Source organism: Achroia grisella, unplaced genomic scaffold (assembly GCF_030625045.1).
Source record: "Achroia grisella isolate CSIRO2021 unplaced genomic scaffold, CSIRO_AGI_Agris_v1 utg34899, whole genome shotgun sequence".
Classification (NCBI taxonomy): Eukaryota; Metazoa; Arthropoda; class Insecta; order Lepidoptera; family Pyralidae; genus Achroia; species Achroia grisella.
The window spans coordinates 1-18747 of NW_026712808.1; the positions used below are offsets into that span (position 1 = coordinate 1).

General features: G+C 33.2%; 1 protein-coding gene across 2 annotated transcripts; it reads left to right on the forward strand.

Moving 5' to 3' along the window:
• Positions 1-530: 530 nt before the first annotated feature.
• On the forward strand, positions 531-17827 carry LOC131843820 (proline dehydrogenase 1, mitochondrial-like). Of its 2 annotated transcripts, XM_059192574.1 has the most exons (9): positions 531-709; positions 1520-1584; positions 1952-2130; positions 9597-9876; positions 11765-11902; positions 12471-12575; positions 13705-13752; positions 14991-15153; positions 15558-17827. In XM_059192574.1, the coding sequence occupies exons 1-9, from the start codon at positions 673-675 to the stop codon at positions 15761-15763; spliced, it is 1221 nt and encodes a 406-aa protein (XP_059048557.1). In that variant the 5' UTR covers positions 531-672; the 3' UTR covers positions 15764-17827. The 2 variants fall into 2 exon arrangements, with proteins under 2 accessions (XP_059048557.1, XP_059048558.1); XM_059192575.1 differs by lacking the exon at positions 13705-13752.
• The last annotated feature ends 920 nt before the right edge of the window (positions 17828-18747 follow it).

The following is an 18747-nucleotide window of genomic DNA, read 5'->3' on the forward strand; positions in this document are numbered from 1 at the left end:
TGGCATTGCTAGCAATAAGAAAATCAATCCACATTACTAAAAATCCCCTTCCCCCCACCTCCCCCCCTCACCCCCTCTCCAGGGGGTAATTCACTCGGTTGGGAAGGTAAGCCAGTGAAGACGGTAACTCGAATGTTGGTAAAAGTACGATTAACTTGCTATTTGTTGATGGAGATATTCAGTGGATTACAGATATACAACAGTAAATATAATTTATTCTCGTTCGGATCAGTTGCACGTTACATATAAACTATTACTATGATTATAGTTAACATGATTACTTATTTTAAACGTGATGGATTATACTTATCATCTTAAATCAATGTGCCTAATATTTATGTCTTCGTGATATTGTTTGTTTATGATTTGGATTTAAAATACATGCAACCCAAAATTTTCACCTATTTTTTAATAGCGATCTTTATTTATATGGCAATTTTTTACTAGCTTACCCCGCAAACGTTGTGTTTGCGGGGTAAGCTAGTATTATTATTATTATTATTGTAATGGTATATTATTTATTCCAGCGCCTCGATATCAGAGAGCGGGGACAAGCAGGAGGAGGGACAGCTGAGACAGTACCACGTGGAGCAGCGGTTTGCCGACCGCCGGTACAAAGTGACCAGCGCCAGAACATACTTTTACTTGAACGAGGCGTCCTGCGAGAAGAACATGGAGGCGTTCTTGAAGAGTATCGACGCTGTCGCTGGTAAGTTATACTCTCGCAAGGTGCTCCTCCGATCGATCCTCCGTCTAATTCAAACAGACATTTAAGTTACGACGCTCTGAGCCGAGGTCCGAAACCCTAGCGGTGCCCTCAGACTAAAGTCGTATCCGTCAGGCGGGAGTTGGCCTTCAGCCGTTCCATAAGTCCTTCCGCGTGTTTGAGTGCCATCTGCACTGGACCCCTATCAACCGGTGATGCTGTAAAGGCCGGCTGCGGCTAACAGCATTAGTAGTCCCAAAAAATTGATTTATCGCACGATACAAGTATTTGTAGTCATGAGTGTGATTGTTTGTATTGATCTGGGTTTATTTTGGATGGATTGAAAATTAATATAATTGAAGTTGGGTCGTCGAGGCGAGCCCTTTGCCATCGATGAATTTGACTCCGACGGCAGCAACCCTCGAGTGACTGAATTTAAACCCGTATATTTTTTATATAGGAAATTTACAGATATAATATATAATTCAGATTATTGAAACAAAATATATTGCTTAACGAAACTTAGGAACCAGTGGCATATTTGGGATTTTTTGTATTTAATCTTTTTTTTTTAATTTTATTTTATAATATTATTATTTTTATATTGTTTTTTTTTATATTTTTTGTATCTACTATAAGATTTGCTCGCTTTTTATTATCCAAATACAAAGGTTTATCTGTCGTTGTTACCTTGGCGGCTGAACGGATCTTGTTAAAAATAAACATAACGATAGATTGGATTTTTGTATGAAAAAGCAGACGAAGTCTATGATACTAGCTAGTATTTTATGTCTCGATGTTTTTATGTTTCAGGTGTTACCAAAAGCACAGGCCTAATGGCCGTTAAACTGACCGCTCTCGGCAGACCTCAGTTGTTGGTGAGTTTAGTTTTGGATTTTCATAATATTTACAAGTTTCTGCTAAGGCATTTTCTAGTAGAAATATATATTTAAATATTCTACAGAAATCTTAAGTAGTAATTCTGGTGACGGCCTCGGTAGCTTAGCGGTTTAGCACACCGCTTTACGTCCGATGATCGCGGGTTCGATTCCCCGCAAGGCACAAACATTTGTACGATTGTTTGTATCGGTCTGGGTGTTTTCTATGTATATTACGTATCTTTTAAAAATATATATTTAAGTATTTATATAGGTTATGTAGTACCCATAACAGAAGCTCTGCTGCGTGGGACATTGTGTTAAGTGTCCAGGGTTATTTATATTTACATCTATATTTATATTTCAGCTCCAATTATCAGAGGTAATTATGCGGGCTCGGAACTACATGCAGCAGATCGGTGGTGGCACCGGCAACGTGCTCACCCATCACAAGACCATCGAGGACTTCCAGAGGTACTTCGGGAATCACAGCACCAAGCCCGAGGTGCAGGAGTTCATGAAGAAGATCACCTCGGATAAGGAAGGGTGAGTTTCAGAATATATTTTATGAAAATTCCTTATTGTTCTCCTCACAGAATACAAACATACATTTATATACACTTAATATATAAATATGTATAAATATTACAACAATTGACACATGAAAGAGACAACAGTGGGCGGCTTTATTTGTAAAGAGCAGAATATACATTATTTGTAACATACAGTAGTGTAGGACTAGGTGGAGCGATGACAAACGTAGTGTTGCGGGTAGTAACTGGATGAGAAAAGCTGATCGAGCCCAGCGGCGTGCCTTGGGAAAGGCCTATGTCCAGCAGTGGACTGCAGTGGGCTGATGATGATGATGATGTAACATACAGTATAGAAAAGTCATCTTTATAATATGAAGTCGATTACGCTTTCTGTTCTAGTTCTAGAGATCTAAGCATCTTTTAAACTACGCAATGTATTTTAATGCAGGTTTTATTAACAGATTGAGTGTATCAAAAGGAACGTTTATATGTATAATACATGTAGACCTGTGCGAAATCGGGACAGGTTTTTTTTATAGACCTTAGTAGTGCTTTCTTTTTCAATTTTCGTTACAGTAAACAGACTATTGTGTAGATTTTTTTTTGTCTATAGTGTAGCAATGCAGTGTGGTATATGAGAAATATTACTTTTTTATTTTTCTTTGGGAGAAAAAAATTTTTTAATAAATGCAAAGTTTTCTCTTACGTATATATATACGTTTAACCTATAGTTTACAAATAATAGTAAAGATTAATAACGTCTTATTTAGTTTATCGGTTTAACAAACTACCTCGCCTTCCAAAAGTCGCTGGTTCGGTGTTTACACAACACACTAATTGAGTAGTACAGCTGTTCGTATTGGTTTCAATATATTATGTATGTTTATATGAAAAAAATTACCACAGATGTCTCGAATACTGCGATGTCTGTGAAATTTGTAATACGATTAAATATTTTACAATATTTGTTAACAGTTATTTAAAAATAGCAAACCAATCAAAACCTACGTATCTAATAATAAAAAAATATGTCTACTAAGGATATACTAGTAAAAAAATAACACAAATTTTATATTTTGATTTTGTAGTTTACAAGTACATTTTATCGCTATCAAAATGTTGTTTTTCAATGTTAGTTTAATGAAAATGTTATTGCATGATTAACAGTAATATAATAGAGAATCGAAGAAACAATAAGGTTTATCCATTAAATTCTAAAAAAACGTCCTAGTTCGCAATAACAGCTAGTCAGAACAGTATTTAAGTAGTTATTAATAAACATTGCATTCTTTTTAATTGATAGATTATGCAGACGATGTCAAACTTAGGTAGGATGGCTCTTAAGAACTTGTATCAGATATTTATACGTAAAGTAAAAACTTTGTACCCCTTTTTACGAAAATTCCGCGCACGAAAGAGTATGCAATTTCACTCTTATAATTTATATAAAGAAGGAGTGCGGAATTTTAATAATAAATATATTACATCAATAAGAAAAACATTACACACTCTACCGTTGTATTGAAAACACACACGCTTACGTACTCTTTTGTTTATTGTTAGTCTGTGGTTAAATTGAGAATAGATTAATAATGTTTGTATTTAATATTTTTTGTCTATGGTCTTACTGAAAGTTAAATTAATTATGGACGAATTACGACCATTAGTATTAGTCTATCTCGTACATGAAATTTTTATTGGCTGAATATGGTTAGGCTATGCGCGGTCTGTTTACTAGTGGAGCATGCATGATGGATGAGTATATAGAGTCAGATCAGTTAGTCGCTCGTAGTGAATTCATTAAGAATTAATCATGATGGTTTCTAGAAGGATCCCGTGCAGGCCGGGTAGGCATATTGCTAGCATTGGGACTACCAGTTGCCCTTAGTAACAATCCCATTTCCCTATCTGGTATTGGGAACTAATTCCTACCCAATAAGATTGGGTTGCGTAAAATTTGCTAATAAAATAGGCTAAAATAAGCCTGAAATAAATAAATATTATTATTATTATTGATTCCAAATATGGAGCAATGAATATGAAACGTGGTCAAAAGCAATGAAAGCATTAAGTAAAATTGTTATAAATATTTTCTATTTAATGATACATTTAAAAAGGTCAAAATATGAATGTATTGACTTGAAATTAATCTTCAGATTAGACTGGAGTCTAGCAGACCTGCTGTCTCGTCAATTGTCACTTTTTTTTTATTTTATTTGTTTTTTCCACAGACAGCGGTCCGTGCTTTTGTTAATTTTATCTATCTCTATTAATAATTGTCAATTGTTAAGCATAGCGACATTAAAGAAATCTAAATTAAGAGTCCAATCTGACTATTTCGAGATTTTCAGTTGCGGTGACGCAATTGTAATGACAATAGTTTCTGTTGCGACATTACTTGGAAAAGCAGGCAGAGAGCTTAAATTGAAATGCTGTTAATGTTTTTTTTAATATAGGAATATTGACTGCTGGAGTTACAGAACAAAGAAGTAAAGAAGAACATAGTACTCTACTTATTTTGTTATGTAGCTGTACTTCCATAGAATAGAATAAATCTTACTGTGTGGGTAGATTAATTTGTAGGTAGTATAACAATATATATAGTATATGTATCAACAGTTACAACCTGTCGGGCATGCAACATCCTTCGCTAACGGAATACACTGACGAGATACCAGGAGAGGATGATAGGGTGAGGATGGACTCAAATCTATTAGACTATCGTAGCGAATATCTACATATCTAACAGGATTGAAATACGATGATTTCAAGTGGAATTCGATTTATATTGTGTGTAGGACTTAATACGAAGAATTCAATAATATATTTACATCGGGCGACTTTTTGACTAGGTTGCACTTGTTTTTATTAAATAACTAGCTATCCACCCCGGCTTTGCACGGGTGTATATGTATTATACATATAAACCTTACTATTGAATCACTCTATCTATTAAAATAACCGCTTCTAAAATATGTTGCATAGTTTTAAAGATTTAAGCATACATAGGGACGGACAGACAGCGACAGTGACTTTGTTTTATACTATGTAATGATGACATCTTAAACGATATGAGTTATGTTACTTATTCTAAGAGTAACTGGAGTCCAACTAACTTCAAAATGTTTCTCAAATAATTTGTATTTTTATTCTTAATTCTAAACCAGTTTTTATTAACTAGTCACACAGTTCAATACTTGTTTGTTACGTTGGAAGTTTATTATTCTCATGGGTGTTGTACAACAAATAGAAATTATTTCTTTCAATGACATTTATATTTGTATCTTGTACATTACATAAAGAAGTCATTGCCTCGCGGCCTATAACGATTACAGCAAACCAGTTTGTTAGCTCGCGAAGTTGTCATCGTTTTGGAGACCGTCCAACAATCACATCGATGCTGTCTCAGTCACCTGAAATATTTTAATTAGTGTTATGTCACACTTTTTGTATTCTCCGATCGGTCCTCTGTTCTATTCCAACTGGGATAGAAATATCGATAGCCTTAGTCGATGTTCTAAACCCTAGTGATGCCCCCAGGCTAAAGTGGCGTCTCTCAGGCTTCTCTCAGGCAGATCTTTCCGCTGGTATGATAGTCCTCAGCGAGTTTGGAAAGTCTTCTACGCCATTTTGTCCGGTGAAGCTGTAAACGTGAGCTATGCTCAAAAGCATTACAATAGTCCGAAAAATGAGTTGTCCCACTCCAACGATTTTCCATTTCTAGGAACTGATTGACTGGAAAATTAAGGTCGACTCGGCATTTAAAAAGAATGATGTAAGATCGTGGGAAGTGAAAACAACTTCACCGATAAGAGCATGGCTCTTAAGTTTTGAATAAACGAGTTGCTAACCGACTCTCCGAAGATGGGAAAAGTCGATTAAAAGGATTTTTTTTATACTATGATGGTGGCAATCAAGCATACGGCCCATCTGATGGTAAATGGTTGCCGTAGCCTATGAATGCCTGAAACACCAGGGGTATCACGTGCGCGTTGCCGACCCTTAAGAAACCTTAATATACCTTTCTTGAAAAGCCCTTGCTGTAGTATAATAAAAATTTAGTAGTAGGTTCAACCTTAGATTTTAATATATGTAGTGATATGTTTTTTTTAATTGATCATAATGGAATGGTTCATCCGCTTGCGTTAATGATTTTTGCAGGCTTAACCGGTGGAGAATGATAAGATGAATATGAGTTCAGGTCAGTTAGTCAGTCATGATAAATTCACCAGGAACTTATTACGATGGTTTCCAGGAGTTCAACCTGACCTGGTACATTGTTAGCAATGCATGAACGAGTCCAAATTACTAGCAATTCCATTCCCCCCTAGCAATATGAATATGTCAAGTGTTGACTTTTACCATGATTTCGACATTTTATAATACTTAATTATATGTCCTGATAGACAACTGATAGAAATATTTAGATTTAGAAATATATTTATAACTAACAGATTCACCACGTGAAATTTATAGCCTATGTGTTATTCTGATGTATAAGCTATATTACTGCATAGTTTCATCATAAATCCGTTCAATAGTTTTTGCGTGACAAAGCAACAAACATGCATCCATACTCACAAACTTTTGCATTTCTAATATTAGTAAGATATAATACAACGCCCAGACCAATACAAATAATACAATACAATACAAATGTTTGTATTATACTCGAATCGAACGATCTGCGATGAGCCGTGAACAGTATATTATTTTCCTGTTTACTTTACAGCGTCCTGCACATATTCCCATGGGGTCGGTCAGTGGAGACATTTTCTGTTGTAAGCGTTACGTCTCGAGTATTTCGCTAGTTCATTACACACATTATATAAATAGGATAATTACCGATATTTCGATGCTATTGCAAGCGTGTATCCCTAGCGGCTAAATTATGTAATGCTGTTACTGAAAGTTCGAATGTGACCTAGATTTATATCTATAATTAGAAGCTCCTGCTACTAAGATTAAAAGATAATAGATAAAGTAAGTACTTAATAGTAATAATTTCATTTATTTACATTACTTAGATACATTTTTATTATTAACAATGAACTTAGTCTATGTTAGTGTTGTATCTGGCTAATCAAAAATGTATTTTTTATTCTAGAGTTTGTATTTAAATTTATAGCTCTTTTATAGTTAGCAGTCATTATTATACTTCTACAATTCTTTCTTGACAATAGTTTCTTAATATATATCTGCGTATTCAGTATTTTTCTATAGCTTTCCTTTTACCTATACAGGTATAAAATAAATCTACAACAGTTACTATACTTAAATTTAAAAATTTAATACTTTACTTTAACGCTTGTAACTACGTCGAAATATCGACCGTTCATAAATGAAACAATTACGGTAAATATGTAAACAACATGTGTCCCTATTATATAGTGTGTAAACAACCGAAAAGTTTAATTGGCTAGTTTATAATTAGGCAAAGGTTTCCGTGTGTCAAGTTTATAGGTGAATGAACGATAGTATGTCTGTCCATCGCAGTTGTAAATGCTTCGCATACATTGTGAGGCATTTGGCTACTAGTTTATTGTACTACAATGTTGAACTATACCTATATATATATATATATATGTTGTACTACAATTTAGTATATCACCTTCCTATACAACGGAGTGTTAAGAATTGATTCAGTGTTGTAACAATCTTTTTTTGGAATGGCAAACATAATAACGGTAACTTGATGGTAATCGTCCGACACCTACATACTTGAACAGCGTTACATCACATCACGTTATCATAGGACACCGTGATACCACTCATGCGTTGCTATTCCAAAGGATTAAGATGTCATGCCTCTTGTACTGCAATTTATATAACTAGTTATATACTGCGGCGCTGTCCGCGGGACAGCTTATGTTACTAGCTAGTTTTGAAGCTTTCTGTACGTGTAGTAAATTTGAAATCGGTCAAATACTTTTAAGTTTATCCACTGTCATACAAAAATAAAAAAGACAGAATGGTCGTTTTGTATTTTTATGCGACGATGTTGGCAAACAAGCATAGCCCATCTGATTACAACTTTATTTTCTTTAGTAAAGTTTATTTATCTTAAATTTGTACGAGACCGGTCACAAATTCCAATAGCTAGGCTAGTAATATTTAACTACATTTGATTTTTTTTTAATTGGCTGTTGAGCCAAAGCCTATAAAATTACAGAAACAGTACTAGTAGATTACGAAAATGTTAATTAATTGTTAAATAAGCTCCAAAATTTACGATATTTAATACTTCCCGAGTGATCAGTTGATCTTACAGAGGAATATAATGTAAAACAAATTATAATTTTAACTTAAGAAATATATTTTTTCTGTTAAGTAATATCTACTTCACATCTATATTAGGCTGCACGGAAATTTTTCCTTTAACGAATGGCTAGTTATAAATTAAAAAAATCACAACATGTCTAGTACAAAATGGTCATTTTTTTCTTTTCTTTTGGCTCCATTTGTGTAAAATGTTCAATTCTAATTGCATTAGTTTATTAACAGGTTCGCGTTCCATAGAATAGTTTTTTTTAAAACTGTAAACATAAAACCTTTTTTTAATGTCATTTCGACACTAGGGCCTATCCATAAATTATACAATAAATATAAAATATACTATACTATAACATAAATTATACATAACAATGTAATTATTTTATTTATTTTTATGAGTGACATTTTCAGTACAGAGTAGTTTTTAGCGTCGTGGTAATAAAAACGTCGGGCTCAGGTTACTGTGCACCCACAAGGCCTGTTACACACAGGCCACCTGTTAACATGAATTTAAAATAGATGGTAACTACTTACATCTTCCTATTGTCTATTTTTGACCGTACACCCCCAGTGCAGTTGTATTCTAGATTAATTTGGTTTTGAAGTTATTTAGTTACACGTGGCGTGGTGGGCCGGGTCAATGTGCTCCGAATGTGGTTGAGTGCATGATTGCTGGCTTATCCGACATACTCATGAACGGGTGGTACTTGTGGAGACTGGTCTGTTTGAGTTACGGCCACTGATTATATTATTTCTAATTGACAAAAGGCAATAAAATATGCTGATGGGCACTAAATTCTCCCTAATTTAAAAATAAATCTAAAATCCTAAATATTTTTATAGTCATGTACAAGAACTGACAATAGATTTGGAATATTATGAGAGTCTGTAATATTAATAAAGACATTTTGATTTGATTTCGTAAAATTGTATGCTTCATTATTAATGAAATAAAAAAGCTCTCCATTTGAATTACTCCTAATTCTTCTCAACTGCAGTAATTAACTGTAGTGATCAATATGGATATTGGATAATGTGAAAAAATTATTTATTTGAATAATTCCTATTTGACTATTATTAATATATTAATTACTATGTCTTATTGGCTACGCTAGGAATGGGACCTCTAGTACCCATAACTGGCAACTCTATTTATCTCCCTAATCCTGAGAATATTAATAACAGCACAGCTTTATCCAATTCCAGAATCGTGCACCTGTTCCCCTGGTCGAACATTCTCGACAAGGATATGGGTTTGTCCGACTCGTTCCGAGTGCCGGACCCCAAGACTGGGCAAATGAGGCGTCTCATCTCCCAAATATCCCCCAAGGAGGAGGAGATGTTCAGAAACATGCTCCGACGTTTGAACCACATCATCCAAGCGGCCAACGAAGTAGATGTGAGGATCATGATTGATGCTGAGCAGACTTACTTCCAACCTGCCATATCCAGGATCTGTTTGGAAATGATGAGGAGGTATAACAAAGTGAGTATACGGTTAACTATGTAATGTGTTTTGTGGAATACCCACCTTGGGCGTCCATAAAGAAGTGCATGTGTTAAGTTTTTTTTTTATATTACGATGGTGGCAATCAACCTATCTGATGGTAAATGTTTACCATAGCCTATAGACGCTTGAAACACCAGAGGTATCACATGCGCTTTGCTGACCCTTGAGAAACTTTAATATACCCTTCTTGAAAACACCATGCTATAGTCTTGGGAGAAAAATTCGCCAGGTAGTTCATTCCACAATCTAAGTGTACACTCGAGGAAGCTCCTCTAAAACTGCACTATACAAGAACACTTAGGGTTCTAAGGTCTTGTTATATACAATGTAATGTAGTGTAGTGTAATGTCATAAGATCGTGTATACAATTTGAATGTGAAATAAGCTAACGTCCCACGTGATGGAAATAGAAATAGAAATAGAAACAATCTTTATTCAAATAAACTTAATATAAGCACTTTTGAATAGTCAAGTTTTTATTTTGTTCTACCGTTTATTGGGAATGCAGGTTTATCACAAGAAGAATAAGCAAGAAACTTGTGTGTAGCTCTTTTAAATAAATATTGATTTACTTATATTTAATTAACAACAAGGATTAGAATGGAATTCGATATCCGTGCCACATTCTAAAATGACCTGCCTGGTATGGTGTTGTAATTCTTACTAATATTATATATGTGAAATTAGGGATGTTTGTTATCCTTTCACGCAATAACTACTGAACCGATCATGAAATTTTGTACACATGTTCTTCGAGGTATTAGAATGAACATAGAATACTTTTTATTAAAAAAAAAACATATATTTTTATATGAAAAATAAAATATCAACATTTTGCTACTTCAGCGCCATCTAGCAGCCAATAATGAAGTTATAAATCAATTATAAATCAGCGCCATCTAGCAGACAGTGCCTAATGAAGTTATTTAATGTATTCAATGCGAAGCCGCGGCTAAAAGCTAGTATTGAAATAAATAAATAATAAAAGTCGTGTATACATTTAGAATGTGAAATAAGATTCGACATCTTATTTCACATTCTAAGTGTACCCCACGTGATGGAATTTGGTATCCATGGCATATTCTTACCCATTATGGGTGTCCATAAAGGTCCATAAAGGTCCGATGTACATGTCTAAAAGATAACAAATGTAATTCGAATGTAAAATAAGACGAGTGAATGTGTCACGGATACCAAATTCCATCACGTGGGACGATCCACGTGATGGAATTTCGTATCCGTGACACATTCGACCATGGACCGTTAGTTTATTTAATACTAGCTAACCCACGCAATTTCGACTTCATCGCACTTAGTTGACATTTATCATGACATTTCGCTCATTTTATATGATATCTTTTTAAATTCTAGCCTATGTGTTATTCTGATGTATAAGATATACCTATTACTGTAAAGTTTCAGCAAAATCAGTACAGTGTGTTTGCCTGAAAGAGTAACTTCATCCATTCATCCATATTCACAAGCTTTCGCGTTTATAATGTTAATAGCATTCACGCGTCCTTCAATAAGGCATGCTTTAGCGACTTTTTATAATTAACATTGCAAAATGGCGGACATCTAACTATCGAGCAAAGACAATTATAGAGTTATTGATAATTATAAATCGTAAATGTGTCTTTGGAAATTAAAATAGTAAAATAAAATGAAATGAAACATACGCGAAATAATGGCGTTCGTTGGCATTCCCGCGCTAAATTGCGTACGGTCCTGATCACGCGTGAAAAAACATGTCCCTGTAAAGGCTGTTAATACGACACACATTTCGTAATGAAATTTCAAATGTCTAAAAGTTAATTCAATGGTAAATTTTCTCTTATGCTGATGATGAATTTTTCTCCAACAGGATAAGTTCCTAGTATTCAACACTTACCAGACCTACCTGAAGAATACGTACAACGAGATCGTCACCGATTTAGAGCAGGCCCAGCGGCAGAACTTCTACTGGGGAGCGAAGCTGGTGCGCGGCGCGTATATAGAACAGGTCAGCTACTAACATTGATAAGAAAATAATTGAAATAATCTTAATTCAATATATATCTATATATTAATACATATTCAATAGAATTACTTACCAGAAACGTTCTAAGGTTTACATACCGAAAGTTTCAAGAAATATTAAGGAATAAAAACAATAATAATAACTTGTCCAATTTACACAGCGCCATCTAGTTCCGAACTAAACAAACCTAGATTTATGATCTAGGTTTGTTTAGTTCGGAACTAGACTAGTTTAATATAAATAGAAAAACCTCAGACCAGATAACTGCCTCCAATAATAGTTATTCTCAGATATATATATATATATATTATTATTATTATTTATATAACTTCAATGCACATATTAGCAAAGTACAAGGACATATGGCGCACTTAACATCTTACGACAATTTTCTACAAGTTATTAAACATAAAATATAATAAATAAAGAAGATATTATATAAGATATCAAAATAAAGATTCTTGGATCTTCCGTGTACAGACAGCGATTAGTTGTATTTTTATTATATGTATAGATTCTGTTTCACTTATTTTCGATATTATAATTACAGGAACGCGCTAGGGCAGCTGCGATGGGCTACGAAGACCCATCCTGCGAGAATATTGAAGCCACTACAACATCCTTCCACAAATGTCTAAAGGAGATTCTGAGCAGGGTAAGCTGTATTACTGTATATGCCTACTGCAGGTATATCTATTTTTTTTATTGAATGATTATGGAATGGTGCGCAGCCGCTTGCGCTAACGGTATACGATTACGGGGTACCAGTGGAGGATAATAGGATGAGGTCAGGTCAGTTGGCCCATCGTGATAAAATTTCCAGGAAATCATCACGATGGTTTTCAGGGGAAACCATGTGGTGGAAATCTCGACTTGGTTCATTGCAAGTGACATAATATTTTCAGTAAACTTCGCTGAATCGCTAAAGTTACTGAAACGCAGTGAAATTAACAAAACACCGATCACTAAAACTAAAAGTTATATATAGGTTTTTAGTATTAAAAGTTAGATATATAGAATATTTTAAAATATTTGATATTTTCAAATGGTTTCAATTTTAATGAATAATCATAATTGTACAGTTTAAATCTACCTATCATAAAATAATAACAAGATCCTAATTATATTTTTGTTTAGAATTTTACAAAATTTTATTAACTATATTACGACTAGAAAAGCTCTAGTCGTCCCTTTTCATTTTGCATGATTAACCTTGCTTATCTACTCCTTACATAGTATTGTCCACCATAAATACATAAGGCACAACGAGGTGGGGACATGAACAACATTTTATTAAAGACATTTATTGCCTCGAATGCTTGTTGTGTGTATTTCCAATAATTATTATCTAACACAAATAAGGCATTACGCGCCTTAATTTAGCATAATTTACCTTCCATATAATGTACTGTAAAAAGTATTATGGCTACTCTATGGTACATTTGTCTATACTAGGCGTAGTGCTGGGGGAACATACAAAATTATATGTAAAGTTTTCTGTACCTCTGGCGAATCAGTATGTTCCTTGGTAAGGCATAGATTTAAATTAGAAGATCTTTGGTCAAACAATGTATTCCTGGAGTAAGCGATGCCTTACCTAATCTAATATATATCTAACTCGGATAAGGCATGATTCGCATGTTTGCGCTTACGATATCTAACCAATATTACTTTAAACATTAGATATGCTACTGTATGTAGAAATTATTAGTCAACATATAATTACAATATATTTTTAAATTCAACCTAAATTGTATCTATTTACGCTGCTCTTTGCCTGGCAGATGTCAAGGAAATCTACTAGTCAATTAAGTGACGAAGAGAAACGCAAGGTATAAATCTGTATTTAGGTCTTAATGCACCGTAACTACGTATTTTGATGTAGTATACGATATCTCAAAATATATGGAGATTGTTAAACAAATATCTTTCAATAAAACAATTATTATGGAAAATTCATATGTCGTGACCAGATTACAGAATTGTACATATCACAAAGTAATGTAGTTATGTAAACACATTAATGTGCCGTTTGGTACCTTTTAATGTATGAGTATTTACGTGTAACTTTACATCATAATCACAAACGTGCTTCCTCGGTTGCCACGTGTATTTAATTCTACATATAACACATTGATAGACAGCTAATTTTACTATTGTATCATTAACGTTTTAATGAAATAGTCTTGTTTAGTAATATCTTATCATTAATCGATCAAAGCGATGTGGATAACTTATAACTTTAGATTTTTATAATATAGTCAAATATTAGACTATGATATGATCAATTCTACAATCTGATTACGACATATGCCTACAATTTGATTTTTGTTACATATGTATAATTTACGCATATTTCGTAATTTCTACAAAACACATATTATTCGATAAACATTGTTCTTATTATAGATTTATTGAATAGTAGTAACATTCCTGTTGTATTTAGTAATTCAGTACTTTGTAATGAGGTTTAGATTAATTAATGTTCAATGATGAATATTTTAGTAGTTTCATTCAATAAATTAAGTACATAAGATGTATAATTCACAAATACAAATGTATACATAAGGTTTTTGTTAGATAAATATAATATTATACAATAAACTATTGAATGGATTAAAGTGAAATTTAGTATACAGATAAAATATATCTTAGATTAACACATAGGACACTTTTTAGTTTAGTTTACTTCATGCAGGTAGCATCGGAGGATACGGCTAGTAAATTAATATATTTTTTAATGACGTGATGCAACCAGCCTGTGCTGACGGTATACGCTGGCGGGGCATCAGTGGAGGATGATAAGATGAGAATGAAGTTAAGTCAGTTAGTCCATCGTGGCGAATTTCTTAGAGATCAATCACAAAGGTTTCCAGAGGGAACCGAATGGAGGTTGACCCGACTTACCATTGGTCAACATGCTAGCAATATACCTTAACATTTTGACCAATGATATTGTTACATGGTAATTCAATTATTAACAGTCCCTTCCTACTAATAAAACTATTTGGCGCACTTGTAAAACATGCAAAATATTTCAAAATGTTAATGAAAATGATTAACGTTTCAGGCAGAGCAGAAAGGTCGGTTAGGCATCATGGTGGCCTCCCACAACGAGGATACGGTCAGATATGCCATTCAATTGATGAAGGAGCACAATATAAAGCCTGATGATAAGGTGGTCTGCTTCGGACAGCTGCTCGGCATGTGCGATCACATCACCTTCCCATTAGGTATGTATACACTTTTATATAACTACTTTTTTTCTAATTAGAGCTTTCTAAAACTTAAAAAAAAAATATGGTCATTTGAGCGAGAGCCTCTATTGATATTAAGTGGGTAGTGAAAGATATTCTCATTTCTCGACGTTATAGTAAACGCAATACTAAACATGCCCACATTTTGCCTGGTAAGTTTGAATTCAATGTTTTTTATTCATGTAATTGGAATAGCAAATAGGCTGTCTGTCCATCTGATGGTAAGTGGTAACTGTCGCCCATATACATGGGCACCACAGGCTATAATTTAAAAAGATATTATGTAATTTGGGCAATACATAATTATAAGTGTGATGCAGACGAAGTCGTGCGGGTGGGTCAGCTTGTAGATAATAATTTATGGTAACTCTTCATTCCAGGTCAAGCAGGCTACTCGGCTTACAAGTACGTGCCATATGGGCCCGTGTTGGAAGTCTTGCCGTACTTATCGCGGCGTGCCAACGAGAACCGCGGCTTCCTTGTCAAAATCAAGAAAGAGAAGGGACTCATCCTCAAGGAAATATTCCGTCGTATCTTCACCGGTCAGGTCTTCTACAAACCTGAAGGCAAATACACGCCCGTGTAAATCTTAGCCTTCAATCATTGCGTTATAGTCTAATTTGCGTTGTACGGTTCACACGCTTGTAGCGTGACAAATTGAGTCCAGTGAATATTGCGATTTCAAAATTGAACTTGTAACTAATTGTTTAGGATTCGTTTTCGAGTGCAGTGTCCCTGGACGACGACCTAATCCCATAGTATGAATGGACAGTGTGAGATATGGCTAAATTTAAGTGTATAAATTGATTTAGTGCTTGATTCAGTATTTTATTTATTAACGAATTTAATTTATCAACGCTTACATCAGTAGGGTTACGTAGTACGCTGTTATAAACAATTATTATGTGTTGAATAGTCATTGAGTTTTTACGTCCTTGTAACTATAATTATAGTAATTCCGATAATTGTATTGCAGGGTTGTATTCAAAATGTAGGTACCGCCATATTTATTTTAATGTTTAATTATTTATTTGTTTAGAAATATGTTTGTAATGACCGCAAATCAAAACAACCTTTCAATATCTGTCAACACACATATGTGACATTTGTCAATATGACAAACTTCATTTCAACAGTTTAGCTCCGCTCCATACTTGTTGAACAGACTTTTGAAAGTCGTCTGACAATCTCATGTCGATTAGGTTATTATTTATTATTTTCAATATCTGAGCAGAGGTTATGGAAAGCAGACACTTTCAAGCGAGTTTATTGCTGACTTTGAAAGTGTTTAAGTGGAAATCAAATAAGAATATATTTTTTAGACACGAGCGATATAAGCTATGTTACTGGAATGTAAATGATCTAACGTATCTGCGAAATAAATATTCGATAATGCTAAAAAAAGATAAATAGCATCTTCTTTTTATCATCTATTCGACATGATTTCAATTTGAATTTGTCAAAAGTTAACCTGCTGCTAATAGCATACTCGAATCGTGAGCAAGTGTCCACTGGTCTTTAGGGACTCTCTGACAGATCTAAGAAGATATAATATGTAAAACAGATAAAAAAGATAAGTTTGTCATTATGACAAATGTCGCCCTTCGTGCGTGTATGCACTCATTCTCATTTTGCTTTTAGGTAAAAATATATAATTACACGGAAATTTGGTTTTAGTAATACCATCCTAGGATGACTGGCGGAATTTTCAACTTCTGTTCAGACAATAATATGTCGGATTCTGTAGTATTGTTATTAGAATATGATATTAGGAGGTTTAAATTTTCAGTAGTGTATTGGGATCGGTATTTTATTGTGTGAATAGATTAATGATTGTGAATTAATGAATTCAAACACGCGCCGGTCGCACTGACTCGTTTCTTATTTAATTTTCATTACGCAAAATATTGAACGTTGCGATTTGAGAAATAAATGATTACTTATAAATGTTGTGAATGGTTAATTTATGATTATTGTAGCTATGTAGCTAAAATATCATTAATGAAACTGTCAATTTAACTTATAATGATTTACGCATTGCATGTTATTTAGGTTTTGACAATAAATTAATCAATTACTACATTTTAATAGTGAACAATATAATTATTTAAAATTTCGATCAAACGAATGTCAATGAATCAAAGAGCTAATAAATTCCAATGAATTATCATTATTTAAGAGAGACGATAAAAATAATTTCATTAGCGCTACAATGCTAATAAAACATTCATTGTTATCATCTCGGTTATCAATCAGTTTGCTGACATTCGTAAAATATTATTGGAATGTTGAAAAACAGAATCATTCGTACAAACAAATATTTTCACAGTTTGCTGATATGATACTTCTACGTCTTTTTTAAATATATTCAAAATTTGTCAAATATTTTGTTAATTAAATTCATAAAATGAATTTTATAACATACTTCCATGAAGTGGAAATGGTTGAATATTTATAAACTACTTATAGAAGCAAAGAAGAAAGAGAATAAGAATTACTTTACCACACTGAAATAGTGTCTTGGTAAATGATTTCTCTTTATTTTACTTAAAACTTTTATATGATGCTGAAAAAATAAAATAATTAGGATGAATCTCACTCAAGCGTAATCAACCGCTTTGTAATCTCTTGTATTTTGTACGAAGACGCTAATTGCCGACTATCATTTGTCTAATATATATAATATATATAGCGTAAAAAATGTTGAAAATCTAATTATAACATAATAATAAAAGTATTTCAGATACAAGATGTTCAATTACAATTTCTTATTGCATTACGTACCTAATGGTTAAGTTATTAAAATAACTAAGTCAAGGCAATTTACACCATATGTTTATAAATATTTCTCAAATTTAATACATTTATAGGCGTGTACAAGAAATAAACTCAACCAATTTACATTCTTTTACCACTCCTTGTTATCTTAATTTTTATGTCAACTATTAAATTCGTATAAAAATAATTATGACAAATTTTTAAGATTTATGAGCTCAATCACTATGTAGAAATGTTGATATTCGCAGTTCCTAACTAACTATAGGTTCAACAAAAGCTTTTTCTCTTTAAATGGAAACTATTGATAGTTGAACGTGTTGTTGATAAAGGTAATGTAACGGCGGAACTACAGTAATAGTCGCAGGCTACGAATAATTATTTTAAGTTATTGTAACAATAATTAATTAATGCATTGTAAGGCTACAGAGATGTATAGATATATATACATCTCTGTAGCCTTACATACATAGCCATACAACGGACATTAAAATTGGACCGCATAACTATCAATTAGTTTTCTTTTCTTTATTTTTAGTATTATGTTGTATTGTTGTTTTATTTATGCAATGTGTAAAATTATTTGAATCTTTGTTTCTTGTAAATTTTATTTATAAACAATTTACAATGTTCTTATCGGCTAATTATGTGATGCTATTTTTAGAATATTTTACGTATAGACTTTTAATAAAGACAAGGATCGTTTTCATGAGTATTTTTTTTTATTTTTAGTTATATTTATTTTCCCTTAGAATGGCATGGTTGTATATTATTTTGGAAATTATTGATTTATGT